General features: G+C 41.0%; 2 protein-coding genes across 2 annotated transcripts; both read right to left on the reverse strand.

Moving 5' to 3' along the window:
- Positions 1–1,176: 1,176 nt before the first annotated feature.
- Positions 1,177–8,008, reverse strand: coro2ab (coronin 2Ab). The gene is made up of 13 exons (XM_070854347.1): positions 7,808–8,008; positions 7,303–7,419; positions 7,067–7,216; positions 6,382–6,582; positions 6,191–6,307; positions 5,444–5,548; positions 4,332–4,428; positions 3,465–3,580; positions 3,279–3,369; positions 3,066–3,190; positions 2,411–2,578; positions 2,228–2,296; positions 1,177–1,242 (listed from the first exon to the last, which is right to left on the reverse strand). Exons 1-13 carry the CDS (start codon positions 8,006–8,008, stop codon positions 1,177–1,179), a joined length of 1,623 nt encoding a protein of 540 aa, XP_070710448.1.
- A 2,368-nt stretch (positions 8,009–10,376) lies between these two features.
- tgm8 (transglutaminase 8) lies at positions 10,377–18,563 on the reverse strand. Its single transcript, XM_070854338.1, has 15 exons — positions 18,534–18,563; positions 17,737–17,904; positions 17,050–17,301; positions 16,608–16,726; positions 16,322–16,450; positions 15,962–16,139; positions 15,721–15,856; positions 15,011–15,120; positions 14,727–14,842; positions 14,211–14,337; positions 13,972–14,084; positions 13,308–13,482; positions 12,398–12,561; positions 11,916–12,049; positions 10,377–10,833 (listed from the first exon to the last, which is right to left on the reverse strand). The coding sequence occupies exons 1-15, from the start codon at positions 18,541–18,543 to the stop codon at positions 10,683–10,685; spliced, it is 2,082 nt and encodes a 693-aa protein (XP_070710439.1). The 5' UTR covers positions 18,544–18,563; the 3' UTR covers positions 10,377–10,682.
- Positions 18,564–18,791: the final 228 nt, after the last annotated feature.

Genomic DNA, 18,791 nt, shown 5'->3' on the forward strand with positions numbered 1-18,791 from the left:
GTTCCTGCTACATCTCAAACTGCCACAAGCTCATCTGCATCTACGTCTGGTCATGCCGCTACTACAACTGGCATTACCTCAACCACGTCCTCTCCAAGTCACACTACTATAACTACAACTACAGAAACACCAACCGCCATTACATTAACAAGCACTGCCTTACCAGTCACAACATATTTCCCATCAACTATAACTGCCACTATTAAACCTCAAACTAACTCAACCACTCTCACATCAAGAACAATCATTCCTACAACTACTGACCCCCAGAATGAAACAACCAACCAGACATCCACAACCGTCATTCCCACAACTTCTGACCCCCAGAATGAAACAACCAACCAGACATCCACAACCGTCATTCCCACAACTACTGACCCCCAGAATGAAACAACCAACCAGACATCCACAACCGTCATTCCCACAACTACTGACCCCCAGAATGAAACAACCAACCAGACATCCACAACCGTCATTCCCACAACTTCTGACCCCCAGAATGAAACAACCAGACATCAACAACAATCATTCCTACAACTACTGATCGCCAAAATAAAACAACTAACCAGACTGCTGAGACCTGATTGACAGCTATCCAATCTAATAATCATATTAGACGATGTCCAGTGTCAGTATATAAGAAGGGCTAGAAATGTTATAATAGTCACCACAAGTGGTCCTTAATGAAAATGTAAACTTGATGATGATGTTTAACTTTAATTAAATAGTTAAATGTTTTTAAAATTTTGTCTGTTATCTGTCAGAACCACTGTAACATACTGAAGAATTGTCATGCCTTTACTTGATATACTGACTGTTGAATTTAATTTTTTTTCTTGCAATTGATTGGTTTAGCTTATGTATAATAAAATCAGTTAAATTCTGATTGTTAGTTGTCAACTGTTTGTTGATTGAACAGCCCAAAAATCCCATCAGGCTTCACAGTGCATCTAAGTAGGACTCATCTCAAATACACAAAGCTGATGTCAGTCATTAGCTGGCTAACCCATCCATCTTGCTTCATGACCTAGAAGTACAGACACTCTTCATCATGAACACAAACACCATAACCACTTTAAGATGTTAGCGGTGTTCCCTTTATTGGTTGGAAATGCGGAGTAGTTTGATTTGATTGGTCCAGTGTTAAAAGAGCAGCGTGAGAGCAGAATGGTTGAATCAGAAGGTCGCCCTCATGTTGTTTCTGGTGTTTTTGATCTCCAGCTCCAGCTGAGTGATCCTCACCTGCTGAGCAGAAACAGTGACTGAAATCCGCCAAATTACCAAATCTGTGGAGACTGTTAGCCGACTAAATACACAAAACTAACAGAATATTATTGTTTGATTACAAAGAGTTTTTTGGCGTTAAACTATGGTGACCCTGAGAGCTCAACCACTCCAACAACGTATGTTGGCAATGAAGTGGCCGAATGTTACTGCAGTTGGACTATTTCATGCACATGCAAGGGGAAAGTTTTTGGCCGTTAGTTTGGTAACTATGCTTACTATCAATATCTGATTATCGCTATTCAATGTCTTCATATGTATGTACTCTGCCATCTATCTGCAATTATAAAGCTAGCTGCGCAGTAAGGTTAGCGCTATGTCTCAATCAAATGAATGAAATTAGTCTTAATCAAAATCTTAAAAAAAAACATGCATTCATGTTTTAGCTTTAGCATTTGTGCTGTTGCATTGGTTGACCTCTCAGGGCTACCGTTTTAAATAGCCGTACTGCCATCACAGATATGCTATCTCTATAGCTGGCAGCATTTTCTGAAGATGTTTCACTAAACACTAACAATTTCACAAATAAACAGTAAAGAAAAAAGCTTCCTGAAAGTTTTTGCTAGACAACAATATATTGGAGTGTCAATGTGCACCTGGGTACAAATAGTCAGATGGCCACCATTAGGCTATTTACACCCGGTACAGGACTTTCACTGAGGAGAGCAGGGTTTGAATCCGGCGTGAGACCAAATTCCATTCATTTGTTAACTTATATATTAACGTTTTCCTCTATTATTCAGTTGTCAGTCAGTTTGGTTCGGTTTAGGCACCAAAACTATGTGGTTAGTTTTACATAAACAATATATTTTGGGTTAAAATAATAAGTCAAATACAAATATAAAAGGCAGTGTACATTAACCAGTAAATATACTTTTTCCAACATACACCCGAGTGCAAATAGCATCTTCCATAAAAGGTTTGTGTGTGTTTGGATACTAACATCTTTGTGATTCAGTTGTTCTCTCAGGCCTCTGATCTCGTCCTGCTGTCTGTAAAATGCTTGCAGAAGCTGAAATTAAAAAATTGGAGTTTCATCGCAGGATGAGAGGAAAGCAGCCAAAACATTTTGCACACACACACATACAGTTTTCCCCTGCACTTATCTCAGCGATCAGTGCCTCACTTCGCTCTCGGTCATTGGCGGCGGTCTCTCTGCAGGCTCACAGCAGTGTGGAGTGCAGCAGTACGTCCACAGCGGGATCTGGGTCTCATCTGGCTGCCACCCCGACAGATCGCTCACCTCCCGGGGGTATTTGGCGTCCTGGTAGGCCAGCTGCTCCTCGAGGAAGGCCTCCAGAGAGAGAGGGAAACAAGGAGCTTGTTTATACAGCAGCACCAAAACACAGCTGGTCCGAAATTTCAGCCACATTTGATTTAAAGAGAAAACACCAGCGTCGAATTGGTGATTAAAGACGTTATGGTAACATGAAGGAGCAGCAAAACTGCCTCGTGGCCGTTTCCAAAAGAGAGAGCGGGGATGCCAAAGTTGGCAGCAGTGCAACCTTGTATTTTACACGTCACCATTGAGCTCAAAGTTTGTTTTATCAATCTGCGAATGGGTGGCGTGCCAACAGCCATCTTCTGTCGGTAATTTGCTGACTATGGAAAAGGACCTAATATAACCCCACTACCAATAATCTGAACTATCCCTTTAACATACAGCGCACTGTAACAAAGCTGCCCCACTGTTTTAGGTTTCGGTGCCTGACTTTGATGTGGTAACCAAACATACAGTGTTCTACCTCTTCCATAAAGTCCAGGTTCATCCTGGTCATTGCTCCATCAGCCGGACCCATCTGGAACCTCAAGGAACTCAGCTGCCTCACCAGCCCCTTCTCAGCTGGGGTTTCTGGGTAAGGGTTAGCGACTTGAGTGCCGGGCTTCAGGGACATCAGCACCGGGCCTGGTGGATGTAAGAGACAGGGAGAGAAACCAAATGCATGTATCAATTTGTCGGCCATTTTGGCTCAAATGCTCAATGGATCACTGACCTCTGTTGATCCCCATCAGCCACTCCTGAGCCGTCATAGCCGCCTGGTTTCCAGCTGTCATTGGGTACAGATCCTCTTGGAAAATACCTGACTAGGAGGACAGATGAAAACACTGTAACTTGACTTCCTGTCCACCGTTTTATTTTTTCTGTCCTGATCATCATCAGCGCGAGCTCGCATCCAAACCTCTTTGCGTGGTACAATCATTGACAGTGGTTCCACCAGGTCTTTGATGGCGATCAGACGGTAAAATCGGAAAACCTCACAGGCGCTCACATCCAGGCCGCGTTTTGGCATCACCCCTACAGAGATGTCAGAGGTCAAAGTTTGATCATGTAGCATCAGGAAAGACTCTGTAACAGCTTAAATGTGGAAGTCTGGGTTGTCTCTAGCCCAAAATAAAAGGTTCTCTGTTTAGCTCTATTTGTTAAAATGTTTTTGGTTTTTTTTGGTTTAAGTGAAACTACATAGCTTAGGTTTCTTCAGCATTTAGTAGTTTGGCGTAGCTAAGGTAGTAGTTTAATTTCTGTTTCTGGAAGCATAACTACTAAAACAATGTAATTGCTACGACTTCCTGAAATTTGAACTAAGCTTAAGTATTTTAAGTTATTTAGGCTGCAAGTTTAAAAGTTAAAGATCACAACAGTAAAATTTGAAGTATCGTATTTCCTCAAATATAACCTTCATTTGAACCAGGCCTATGTTAGAGACCGGCCTTTATTTCTAATCCTTATTAGAGTAAGTACCAAAGTATATTTGGTCATATTTTAGTATGAAGCCTCCTTGTCTCCTGATCTGGGCCCATTTTCTCAGTTCAAGTTTGTCACTGCATTATGCTGTTACTATAAAATACAGTTTGGTTGAGACAGTATAAATAACATCTTAATATTGTTGATATTTCTGAATTAATGTGACAGAAATGTACATTAACTGGTAGCACGTTGTGCAATAGGCGCCGGGAGTTTATCCACCCTTGTTTTTTCCTTTATTTGTAGCAGGATTAGCTCATTATTAGGCTTTTATTTGAGAAGATTCTGTAACACTTTTTCTCACCGAGTCCTTTCTGTGGCAGCAGGGACCTGTACTCTGTCAGGAAGCTGATGTAAGGTTTCTCAGTGCTCAGCTCGTAGTACCGGATGTTCCCGTCACCCTAAAGCACATAAATGCATCACGGTGCGTATGGTGAACACTGATCTCGTGCATGATCAACCTGGTCTCACCAAATAGACTTTAGATACATCTTAGAGAAAACATTATGAATATCTCAGCAGATATGGCAAGCAGAAAGTGTCAAATATCGTTGCTTTTTATAGTCTTTGCTAAAAAAGAGAAAGAAAAAATAACACTGTCAAAAGCGTTCAAACTGTCAAGATGTCATTTAATGTTATGTAATGTTGAACACAGCTTTTTACATTGTAAAAAGCCATAAGGCCCACTGCTTTTTGCAGCTATCTTGTGATTAACATTAAAACACTGTTTTATATGCTCAACAAACAACCCCAGAAACACCACTGATAATTCATAGAAACTTTGTTTCTCGATGTTTAAATGTTAATAACTAGAATGCTGTAAAATCAGCAGGTTTTCTGGCTTTTTACAATGACAAAAGCTGCATTTAACCTTGGATGTTGTTAAAAACAGCATCCAGACAGCTTTGAATGCCTCTTTTTACAGTTTTTTCCCCAAAAAATAGAGTAAGGACACAGAGATCCACACAGGTTGGACTTTCACACAGGAGACCAGGATTTGTGTCTTCTGTGTAACTTATTTTAACCAAAACCTTCATCTTTTCCCAAACCTAACGAGGTCATTTTTATGCCTAAACCATCGACTGTATATAAAGATGGACGACATGACATATCCACAAAACTGAAACCTACATCTCAGGTCACTGATGTCTGTTCTAGTGTTCATTTTATGACCAGTTTGGTTGTAATCAGTTATTTGATGCTATAAAACGGGTGAAACATCACCATTTACAGCCAACTGTGACTCATGACTTTAGATTGAACTTTAGATTGATTCAGTTTTCCAGAGAAGACTAAAAACTTTAACAAGAGAGGTATGGTGAAGTTTTAGAAGGCACAATCCCAACCAACTGCAGGAAATGAACCCAAGACACAAAGGCTTCTGGGTAGACGTGGTGTATGTGTGTGTTGTATGACCTTCCCAGCCAAGTAGAGCATGTGTGTGTCTGGGTCGTAGAAGGGGAAGAGGACTCCTGCAGACCCGTCCAGGTCCTCTTCATACAGCGGCTCAGATAAGTCGTCCTGAAACACAATATTTACCACATTCTTTGGCTGCAGACTTCCTGAAAAACTCTACATTTCCTGTTGGATTGTGACGTAGATTTGTTGTATTTGAGGATGAGCTGAACTGGCCAGAGGCTGAGGTATGTTTTACTGGAAAATACCCAGGAGCCCACATCAGCTTTATATACACATTTCATTTCCACACACATTCAAACGTTGGTGTGTTTCCTGCTGCATCTTTGTGTTACGGACAAGATCTTCTTCTACTCCATGTCTGAAAAAAGTTCTGGTATGTATGTAAACCCATTTCTGCCACTGTGATGACAAAATAAATCCTTTAAGTCATTATAATGACAAAACGTCTTAAAGTAATGTGTCTCAATGTGTCATATACATGACTTCACATCTCAAAATAATTAGTTACGTCAAAATAATGACTTAGTATCTCAAAATTATTATTATGAGATACAGTATTAAGCCATTATTTTCAGAAATCTTCTCATAATGACTTGCAGGATCTTTTTTCCATCACAGTGGTGGAAATGGGCTTTCACAGATGAAAAATGCAAATGTGATGCATGACCTATCTATTGACTACTCGACTGAAGAGATCAAGTGCTTGATTAGTTGAATACATTGATTGATTTGTTTGTGTCTTACGGGGTCCCAGAGGACGACCTGTCTGTGGTTCCAGGGTGAGCTGCCGGTGGACAGAAGCATCTTCAGCCCTGCGATGTATAAAACCTTACTGGCCTTGTGGGACTTACTGCTGGACACCTGCAGGAACGTCAGCACACGGTTTGTTTCATGTTTTCTCACAATCGCACAAAACGAACGCTTCACAAACTCACCTGGAGAATCTTTCCTGTGCGCGGGTCCAGGATTCGGACCTGTCTGTCTTTGGACGTGACCGCCAGCCTGCTGCCGTCACTGTTGAAGCTGACGGACAGCAGGAGCGCGTCAGACGGGTAGCGATGGTGGACGGGCATCAGAACCACCCGGACCGGGTACCTGAGGACTGCACCTACCTGGGACACGTCCCAGAGGAGGACCTGGGCCAGAAGAGACAAAGTCAGGGCTTCATCAGATGATTCAATCTGATGAAGCACCATTTTCACCTGCAGTATACCTCAGATAACAGATATCTCAGTTTAATTATAGAGAAACAGAAAAAATGTTTATGCATGTCAATGGCGAGAGAACATTACGGTTTTGACTCCATTTAAAAAGCACCATGATGTTGTCAATTCAAAGGATAATCTTTACAAATCAAGAAAGTCACAGTTTGCTGTAAAAAGTTCTAGACTTTCAAAATACGTCATTAGAAATGAGACGACAATATTTCAAAATACTGACTAAATATCTGAAAATAATGACTTTACATCTCAGAATAATGACTTCAAATCTCAAAATATTGATTTAGTATCTCAAAATAATGGCTTCATATCTCAGAATAATGACCTAATATCTCAAAATACTGACTAAATATCTCAAAATACTGACCTAGTATCTCAAAATAAAGAGATAATAGATAACCTTGTAGTCGTAGGCGGAGCTAAGCAGCAGGTTCTCAGCTGTTGGGTGCCACTCGATAAGCCCCACCCTCCTGGAGTGACCAATCAGAGTCTTCCTGGCCCTGGTGAGGTTCTGCTGGACGCCGCACACAGGGATGTCCCAGATCTTCACCTGCACACACACACACACACACACACACACACATCGTACAGGTGCAATGACATTCGTAAAACACGTGAACGTGACACGGTGCTTACCGTGCAGTCCTCCGAGCACGAGGCCACGCAGTGATCGTCAAACGGGTTCCACTTGACGTCCAGGACCCTCCCGCTGTGGCCGCACACCCTCGGGTGCTGAGGGTCCACCCTGCCTGTCTGAGAGACCACAACAAGCCATCTGACCAATTACAGACAACTTAAAGAGTCATTACAGTACAGAGGTAAAATAGCTTTGTCCACTTCTTTTACAAAGTCTGCCGTGTTTCCAGCAGCCATTTTCTAACATGTTCAACATGTTTAGAAACAAATCTCATGTTAACTTTAAGCTTTCTATGTTGCTTTGTGTGTTACAAACAAAACAGGGACTGACTCATGAAAACACAGTTTAAAAACTCGTCTATTACCTTTTAATTATCGGGTGTTAAAACTCTTTATGTCCCTTTTTTTACTGCATTTTTCAACCACAATCATGTTTCACTACATCGAGCATCAACGTGTCTCAGATTTTACTTCCTCTTGTCTCGTGTTCAGCAGATTTACCCACATGATGGATGGGTAGGACCAAAAAGGACCCGCCCCCGGCGCACTCGGTCACCACGGCGATGAAGCAGGGATTGGCCGAGCAGTAGTGGTTGTCATGGACGCTGCGTGTGATTGGCACCCCGTCGTAGCTGTGCCCCTTGGTGGACGGCTTCCCGAAAATGTGGCGAAACTTCGAGCAGCGGAAAGACGAACGCCACGACATCTGGAGGCCGGGACGGGTACAGGTTTTATTATTTATTTAACGTGAATAAATAACGAAAACCGTCGGAGAGACGCTGATTTGTGGTTCAGTGTGTGTGTGTGTGTGTGTGTGTGTGTGTGTAATCTCATAATAGTGTTGTGACACTTCAGCAGCTGCATTATCTGGCCTAATCAATAATGCAATCAGCTGTCATTATTGGCTTCCATAATCTTATCAATAATAAATCAATTTCTTCAATAACTGAACTTCTTAACCATTCACACACACACACACACCAATAAATCCTCCAGAACAGTTTCATTGTGCTTAAATAAAAAATTCATACATTCACACTTCCTGTTGTCACAAATTCCCCCTTTTGACCTTTGACCTTTGCTGCAGCTACGAAAGGTCGTCTTACTGTGGAGCAAGAAAAGGAGGACAAAAGTATTGTACTCAATGTTGAGGTACGTTACTACTTTATACTTTTAATAAACTCCATCTCAGGGACAATAATCCACGTTTATTTGTCATGTGACAAAAAAAAGCTCTTCCAGAAAAAATGTGATATTTAGAAAATCAAACACATTGTTAAAAAAAATTAATAATAACTAATAATCTTATCAAAAAAAGGTGGAAATAGTTTTATTTCTTGATTTCTGTTCTCTAAGTATATTTGGTTATATTTCCGTATGAGGCCTCAATGTTTTCCTGTGTTTTGAAGTTTTACTACAAAATACAGTTTGGTTGGGACATGAACACCTGCAGGGACTGAAGTACAGGTAAAAACACTAAAACTGACCAACACAGTGTTTAACAGCACGTTTATATATTGTATATATATGTAAAATACATTATGCTTAAATAGCAGCACATCATGTAACAGGCAATAAGAGTTTATGTAAGAGATAATAGTTATTAATTCCTGATAATAACATCAGCTCTCTGCTGTTAACGCGCTAATAAAGACATAAAACACCCTCAAAAAACCTAATATGATATAAATAAGTGGTTGTTTTCTTACCTCAGACAGTCATGTAAAATCCCTGAGTTCACAAACGCCTCTTCTTACTGTTTTTAATGATTCCCACAACCACAGAAAGTGTGACTGCAGCGTCCTGCTGACTTCTGACTGCAGCTTCCTGTGTGTGTGTGTGTGTGTGTGTGTGTGTGTGTGTGTGTGTGTGTGTGTGTGTGCGCGGTGTGTGTGTGTGTGTGTGTGTGTGTGTGTGTGTGTGTGTGTGTGTGTGTGCGGTGTGTGTTTTCATGACGTCTCGCCTCCCCTCTACATTAGCCTGGTCCATGTATGCACGACTGCACCCATACAAAACACACCTTACACATGATACTACTGACACACACACACACACACACACACACAAACCAGCGCCCGACCACGACTACACTGTTAATGTTCATTATCATAAATCTGTTGTGTTTGGTCAGTAATGCCGTTGCTAATTAAACTAAAGACAATTAGACTTTTGCTATATTTGCAGGTGAATTAATGAGGAACAAAGACGTTATTTCCCTGACGATGAATCAATCGCTGTCTGCACACACACCAGACTCCATTCACAAAAACAGTAATTCTACCCCACAGAACACAGGAGCTGCTGGTCTACAACTTACATTTAATGTAAACTTACCATTTTCTTTTATTAAAGAACAGTAATAAGACACTAAATCCATCAGAGAAATCAGTCTGAGAAACATGAGTTTTAGTTTCTCTACTAACTGATGGAGGCAGCAGCTTCTGTGTGCTGTGAGCTAAAATCCCTGTTTTAGTGAATGTAGTCTGGTGTGTGTGCTGTTTGTGATTAAACCAAAAGGATCTTCCAGGTCTCTCTCTGTAGGGATCCTTTCCATGATGCTGTCACACACTTAGAATAACACTCTGAGCCTGTCAGTGGATCAAACAAGTAAATGAATATAGTTGAAAAGTTTAGACACTTTTTATTTTCAAGATTCATCAAAACAGTTTCAGGATCTGCTGAAGTATTTCTGTAATGTATGTTTTCATTTCACTTTTTTTTTTTTACCAGAACTATGAAGGCAAATCACTTTTCAACATAAAAGCCAATAATCATTGGGTTCGGAGAAAAACTGTCAAACATGTTTCATGAAGATATCGAGAGGCTTTTATTTAACCCGTGTATAACAACAACAATTCTTTATATGTCATTATTGTACTGGTATTTTTGGTCTCATGTTGTATTTGTCAGTTAATACAATAATTAATGTGACTGACAGCTGCTGAACATATAAAGAAACACTTCAATGTAGTCAAACTCAAATATGAAGGAAAAAATGACGTCCAACCAACCATAGATAGATAGATATTTGTTTATTGATCCCTCAGTGGGGAAACTTTGCTGTTACAGCAGCTCAAAGGGACAGACAAAAAAAAAATAAAAGCACACAGTTACCAGCCAAATGATTTTCAATTTAAAAACAGAGAAAAGCAAATATTTTTTGTATTTGAGAAGCTGCAACAATAAAATATCATTGACATTTGATTGATATAAATGACTAATTCATTATTATTACAGTTGTTGACAAACTAATCAGTTAATCAGCTCAAACTAAATGCATTCACCACCTTGATATTTAAAATAAGCCTGGCCCCACAGTGTAAATGATGATAATAAGTAATTTAATCAATATCCTGAATCAAGCGAACAAACCGGAGGCTTCAGGGTTTGACGTCGACCACGCAGCTGCCTTTTATGTCCCTGAAGGCGCTGCAGTCGAAGTCGGCCAGCACGGTCTTCAGGCCGGCCCTGTAGGGGGTCGTAATGATGGTCAGCTTCAGCGTGGTGTTCGGCTGCATCTCCATCGTGTTGCTGATGACACACATACAGTCAGATTAACTCATTTTGGTGAATTTTAGTATGTTTAAATTCCCAAAGTTAGAAAATGGGAATGTTGTATCACTACGACAATTTTGTAAAGTTCAGTGTGAATCATGTCACATCGGTTTGATACACAGGGTCCAGTTATGCTGCTAAGAGTGACTCCTGTACTTTTAAATGTGGGCCCTGTTTCTACATACCCTGGTGTGTGAGTGACTGGTAGGTAGTAAAAGTGTTGGAACTGGTCCAGTAGATCACCTCAGCCAGCAGACACCAAACGGGCTGCAATGGCTGCAACGTGATCCTTTGGGACAACTGCACCTGATCACAGTAGGTCCACTAAAAGAGCTTGTTTGATCCACTGACAGGCTCAGAGTGTTATTCTAAGTGTGTGACAGCATCATGGAAAGGATCCCTACAGAGAGAGACCTGGAAGATCCTTTTGGACACCAAAGTATGTGAAAATGGGGCCCAGGTTCAAAAACACCAAAATTATCCCTTAACACCACTTTCACTTCTATTCATGACCACATGATTGGTATTTAAAGGAATGTGTTGGATGAGAAGATTGATATTTCTATCTGGGCTGGAACCAGGAGGCGATTAGCTCAGCATGAGGACTTGAATGTGGGGAAACCAGCAGCCTTGCTATGTCCAAAGGTCATAATTATGGCAGCTACAGCACGCCATGTCGTATTTGTTTAATCCATACACAAACAATGTGCTGGAACTATTTCTAAAATCACAAACTGTCACTTTTACATGTGTGATTTTGTACAGATTAAACAAACGAGGTACAAAGTGTTGATTACTGAACTTTGGACAGAGCCAGGCTCACCGCTTAGCCTTGTTTCCGATCTTTACGGTAAGCTAGGCTAACTTCATAGTCACTGCACAGACATGAGCGCTGTGTGTTTCCCCAAATGCTGTTTCTTTTTAGCATCAAGTCATCAATATTACGCTGTAGCAGCTTGGCCTCTCAGTTGCAGGTGATGTCATGATACCATTTTCAGAATATATTTCACTATATCACTCATGGATTGTAGGTTTCCACCAGGTAACCACATGCTGACCTTTCTACGTAGTCGGATCTGAAAAGACCACTTCCGATGACAGTCAGGTTGCAGTTTCTCAGCGTCTCATTGAGCGGGTTTGTGAATTCCACCTCCAAAGTCATTGCACAGTTCACACGGGCCACACCCACAACCTTAAACACACACACACTACGTTATTAATGTACATTATATGACTTTCTTTCACAGTCCAGCTTAGGACGATTTTTCAACCCTAAAACCAGACTGAACCGGTAAAATACTGAATTTTACAATCAGAACAACTTTTTAAGTTTAAAATGAAAAAATGATGTTGAACTTTAAAAGGAACAAGGAATCAGTAGAGTGATCTTTGTTTTTAGCCTTACAAATATACAAATATAAAAGTCAGGCACATTTAACACAAAAATGGGAAAACGAAAACAAACTGGATTGAACCACTCGTTGTCATTGCATCAACTCGACTTCCAGGGCGCCCAATCAAACTCTTGAGTCCGACTGACCCTCATAGAGATGGGAGGGTCCTCCAGGGTGATGTCGGCCTCAGCCTCATAGATGTCGTCCTGGCGCTGTTTGTCGATGGCCACAGCTGAAACCTTCATGCTGTCACAGCCCAACATGTATTTACTGTAGACTGAGAACGGGATGTGAATGGGCAGGATCACATCTGGGGGAAACACAGAGGCAAAGAAATTAATAATTTGGCTTCGCTTTTAGATTCTGGATTGAATTTAAGCCTGTCGTCATAGCTACTTATTTTGGATAATATATTGCCTCAGAAATAATTGCAATAAATGACATTATTGTCATTTTAAGCCTATTTAATGCAGCTATTAGAGTAACATAATAGCATAACAATGCTTAACCCTTTCAAAGAGCAACGCCACAGGCTTTGTCCTCAATTAACGTAATCCTTAATTCACTTGGTTCACGTTTGCTGTCATTGGGTTGTGAAAAAACACTAAGGCACCACGCCCAAAGTCTTAAAATGGTAAAAACCCTGCTGTTTATTCTGACGACGAACACACAGGTAATGCTGTGTTCCTTTTAGACTCAGGTTGGAATTTCCCACTTGAAATCTCCCATTTTCGACCTTCAAGTCAGCGTGGATGGATTTCCCCTGAGTAGTAAATGTGAGTAGAAACTTGTTTCATTCCCTTGTATGTTTCTAGTTGGAGGTCAGAATATCTCAACGAGTTGTCTGGAGACAGTATAAACACAACAACAATGATCAAGGTCATGTTCATATATTGGCCAGACAAAAAAGTAGGGACGTAACTGATAAAAACAAAGGAGTTTAGCTTTGATATAATAACCAATTTGTTCAGTTTGATGGAGCAAAAATGTCTCCAGACCACAGGAATGGGTTGTAATAGAACATAATATTGAAAGGATAACAGACTGAGTGCAGACCTTGTCCAGGCAGGAGCATCCTCTCTTGGACTGTGCTCTGGATGCTGTGTGCTGGCTTGCCGTTGTACCTCATGGCCTGGGCGTTGACACGGATGAACAGTGTCCTGCTGGTACGATCTCTGCTGCTCAGCTTCAGTCTCAGTTTAACGTCCTGACCACTCAGCATCTTAGTATCCTGTCATAGAAATAAATGAGGCCAGTGCTGAAACATTTTCCTGGTGTGAAGTTTCAAATGAATGTTTATCTGTTTCACTGTGTCGTCTAGAAATGAGTTACAAGTATATAAAGTTATACCTTCAAGCCACTTTGCATCATAAAGGTGTGCGAATATTCACCCTTTCCTTACTTGTGCGTGTAAACACAATGATGGGAGAGCTCGGCTCATGCTGCTTGTGCTAACTTGCTTCATGGTAAAGTACAACCAAAAGCTAGAACACACATTTTCACAAATTAACAGGTAGTCCAGCTTCCTTGCTGACTTTTCTCCAGCCATCTCCGGCTCGGTTAGTCACAAGTTTGATTCAACGTCTTTGATTGTTTTTCAACTCCCACAACATGCGCGTCTTCTTGCATCTCTTTGCATCTATGCATTGACTTTGTTTGTAGTTCACGAGTGGGAAAGATTTGCTTTGCCTTTAGAGGAAACACACATCTTGGTTTTTACCTCTTCGATTTTCATGTCCACCTCCAGTGGCTTGTCTGCTGCACCAGCCTCTTCGTCATCTCCTGAGCTCAGTCTGGCCGCACGCTTGAAGATTGTCCTCTCCCTGGCACTGCCTGTTGGGAAAATCATTCAGATAAATCAGGGCTGAGAATCATAGGCAGACAAAAAAAAGACTGTTTAAACACCAGGAAAGGTGCAGTGAAGACCAGAACGCATTCATTTTAACACAGACCCTTTACCTTCTCTGTGTTTGTAGCTGTTTGTGATATCCTCTCTCATGTTCAAGCCAACAGCCTTGGTAGAGATGTTTTGACCGACGGTCATAGTGTCAGAGTGCATTTTCCTTTTTGAGCCACTAGCACTGATCTGAGAACAAAAACAGAACAAAAACATGGCATTGTTTTTTGCACCGTGTCCAAAATCACGTAGTACTATGTGCTTCGTACTTATGTTAATGTGAGTAGTTACATGTTAAATGTAACTATGTGCACATTTAACATGCTTTTGTGTGAATCAACAGCAGTGTGTATCTTTCTGTGTGCACTGCTGAGAACCTCCTTGAGAACCTCCTTGCTTAAGTAATTTAATGTCTTTGCAAGCGTATAGTTGCAGCAAAAGATTGAGTTTTGTGGGTTGATTAATTACTAGCAACCAAAATGGCCTGAATAACTTAAAAAATCATTAAAAAAACCAACAGCCGATGTATTCATCCAGTCGGCCAACCCTAGCAGATATGAATAAACACTGGTACTGACCATCCACTTGACAATGTCAGCGTTGACCTCGGAGAAGACAAACGGCACATCATACTTAAGGTCAGTGTCACCCTGGAGGATGGCGGCAACTGGGGTTGGACCACAGCAGTGCACCCCTGGGGCAAGAAACAAGTGTGACATGTTTGTCTTTTGATGAACTTGTCTGTACATTGAGCAAATCCATTTTAAAAAATGACTGAGCCAAGGATTGAGCCCTGTGAAATACCTCTGGTCTTTTACAACACTTGCAAACAAACAAACAAAAAAAACTGAGTTGTCTTCACCTCCGCTTAGTTCCTGTGGCGTGGGATCCAAGACTTGCCAACCGTCGTAGCTGTCACCTCTCTTAAGGTCTGGCCGTTTCATCCATCCCTCCACCCACACATGGAAGTTCCTGCATCACACATAAGTTTCCGAGTTTCCATCCTCTCTGTTCTCACAGGTGGAACCTAATGGTGCTCAGTCATCTGATTGATTTCTAGGGTGTTACTAGGTAGTTTCTACGATATTCTGGACAACTGTCTCAGGGGTTAGTATTTAGTTGTTAAGTGGTTTCTTGGGTTTGTGGTGGTTCCTAAGCCGGTGTTTCCCAATCCTGGTCCCGGGGGCCCGACTAGATGTTTCCCTTCATTTTCAGCTAATCAGTGAGCTCTGCAGAAGCCCGATAATGACGATTTATTTGAATCAGGTGTGTTGAAGCAGGGAAACATCTAAAACATGCAGGGCAGTGGATTGGCAAACACTGTCCTAAGGTATTCCTAAGGAGTGGTTACTAGGTTGTTTGATCGGTAGTACTTATTTTTGCTTACTTTCAATGTTGAATCAGATTTTTTTTTTTTAATTGTTGGACCTTGTTGTCTTCTCCTTGTCCAACGAAACAACAGTTGTGGTTACACATATGGTTTGGCTGACATCATTGGTTAAAAACTGATTTAAAACCTGAATGCCAGCATCATGAATAAAGCTTTGAACTAATCAGTAGCGCCTCACTCACCACACACTGTCTTGTGACTCTTTGGCTCGAAGTCCGTAGTCGTCAAAGCACTCATCGATGGTGAGGCTGTTGTTTGTGTCGTGAGCTGACTGAAAGTTCGTGACAACACGACACGGGATGCCCAGAAACCGCATCACTGCAATCGTAAACACATTTAAACGTGAACAGACACAGATACTAATGCGGACAATGGTAATGATGAAGTCAAAGAGTACCTCAGAGTACCCAGCACGCACAGTACCTGTACACATTACACCAGCAAACACCCAGCACTGTCCGTACTTGACTGGGTGGCAGTTTTTTTGATACCACTTCTGAAGGATGCTGACGCTGCTGATCCAGTGGGTGGGCGCTACGCCACCATGATAGTTGTCACCCCAGCATCCCGCTAACACACCTCGATCACCATTACTGTTGACCTGGAAATTAGATAAGAGCTAAATGTAATCATTCGGTTCCACATGAGAAATTAATTGGAGCCATTGGAGGTACCATTCAAATTCTTTCGTCACTGTGAGTAAAATAATGCAACGCTTCAAAAGTGCTGCATTCAAAAGGAAAGTAAATCATTATAATCATCCTGAAGGAACTCTGGTCCTACCATGGCGCTGATCACACGGCTAACGTAGATTGGGTTACAGCGAGCTGAGACGTCGTTGGCCGGGTTTCTTGCGTGTTTTGGGTTGACATCCAACAACTTGATGCAAATGTCAACCATTTCCTCTTCAAACTGGACAAAAAGACAAGTTAGAACTACCAACTGACCAACATGCCAACTAACTACAGTGTTTAGTTGGTAGTTGGCGATGAAACTTTGTCTTGATCTGCCCTTCAGAGCAACACAAAGAAGCTCAACCAGAGTCTTTCATCAGCACTCTAATGCTCACCTGTCCAAAGTCCCAGGCCATAGGGTGGAGGTAACGTGACGTTCCCTTATAGATGAGTCCCTGTTCATTCATCACATATTCCTGTCTTTCCCTCTCATCAGGAAGATACACCCAGTCATCTGCAAAGAAACACACACAGGTATAAGGTTAAAATCAACCAATAAACCAGCAGACACACCGCAGGGGTGGAAACTCCACCATCAAGCATTTTTTGCAGCAGGTTGATAAAATGTAAAAGGCGTAGAAACTTCTGTGTAAGGTGAGGCACGTTTATTTACCATTCAGACACCAGGAGATTCAAAAACATTAAAAAGAAGATGCAGAAAATCAACAAACAAGTATCTACATTTCCAAATCTATGCTTTATACTGTGTGTCCTGATGTGAGTAGCCAAAAAGCAGCCGTCTGGCTCTTTGTATCCGGGTGCAGTAAAGCTGCTTACCTGAGCACCAGGGGTTGAAGAGCACCACCAGCCACCCCAGGATGACCTTCTCCCTCATGATCTGCGCCGACAGCAGGTACTTCCCCACAGGAGCGTCAGCCGGCGGGGTCACGGACAGCGTCACGATGCCCCTCTGCAGGTTGGCACTGCGATCAATGTTGTACATCCATATTGCCTTGACATCACTGGCGTACAATGGAGAGGGGTTACCAAACTCGGACCGGGTCCCATGCATTTCTGAAGGATCAGGACCTGGTGAGGAATGGGATGAAGAGGCAGGGTCGGCGGACCGGTGGATAAATATTGTTCTTCCTTACTCACTGTCAAAGCTGTTAAGTTCCGCAATTTTCTTTTGAAACATATCAGGTATAAAGTGCTGACTTTGACTGTTCCTGTCTTCCTCCAGATTATTTCAACTTAATTTTCACAATTTGACTTTACTCTTGAAATGCAAAGTAAGAAATCATCTTCCTCTGATTTATGTTTTTCTCATGTTTGGCACTAATACTTAAAGTTTGACTTTAGGCTTGTCATTTTGACTAAAAATAAATCAGAAAAAATCTTTTTTTTACTAGTATTAATGCTGAAAATCTTACTTTATTCTCAACATTTCAACTAAAGTTTTGACATTTTGACTTAAGTCTCGAAATGCAGAAACAAAAGAATCATTGATTTATTTTTATCTACCCGTTTCCACAGTGAAGCTGAGCGGGTCCCCGACACTGAAAGGCTTCGTCATTTCCAGAGTCAGGAGGAAGGACTGGCCCCGCCTCACAATCAGCTGCTTCGTTGAAATTTCAATGGTGCGATGGGCGGCATTGTTGGACTGGTAGTGGAAGTCCACATTCTTAATATCTGCAGCAGAAAAACACAAACAGGGTTACAATGAGTTTATTTATTTATTTATTTTTATTAATGCAGCGTACTCGATTTGGAGAAAATACTCTACAGACTGCAAATAGTTGTTTTATTGAAAATGTAAAATGTGGATGAAATGAAAATTATATAAATTATAACACAGATGTCATTTGTATTGAATTTACAAGTAAAACCGAAAACCTGAAAACACAATTTAAAAAAAAGAAAATGAAATCATGTAAAAATGTATAAGCATATTTAAACACCTTTTAGACGGACTAATCAAATGCCTTGATTGCTTTGTTTTTGCATTAGATGATAGGAATGTAAATCCACATATGTTTTGATAATTACTCAAGATTATCATTATAATTTCTTTGTTGGCGCATTTTAGCTTCCACAGTCATTTTCATGTTATACTTTAAATACAAATACAAAAAAACAAAAATACACAAAAAAAACCCCAAAATACAAAAAAAAAAAAATACACAAAAAAAACCCATAATACAAAAAAAGTCATTTACATTTCATGGTTTTTGTCTAAGTGATGTTTCAGGCAGCCTCTGATATAAAGGACTCCCTATAAAAATGTATTATTACAAACAATTCACATAATTAATACTCACTTTTTTCCATCCTGTTGGTGTTTGCAGTGAGTCGATGCTTCTGCAGCAGGACTGAAGCAGCGAAGTGAGCGGCTGTGCAGCCAGCTGCCTTTTAAAGACGTAATTGCAGGATATCGTTGCTTCCTTCATGTGATAAAATTCCTGTTGAAACATCAAACGTGGTTTCATCATGCGGGATCATTTCAGACTGTAAACCAATGGAGTATCAGTTCAGAAAGACGAGCACGACAACTTGACAATCATTGGTTAGATCTCATG

The sequence above is a fragment of the Pempheris klunzingeri genome, chromosome 23 (assembly GCF_042242105.1).
Source record: "Pempheris klunzingeri isolate RE-2024b chromosome 23, fPemKlu1.hap1, whole genome shotgun sequence".
NCBI classification, from domain to species: domain Eukaryota; kingdom Metazoa; phylum Chordata; class Actinopteri; order Acropomatiformes; family Pempheridae; genus Pempheris; species Pempheris klunzingeri.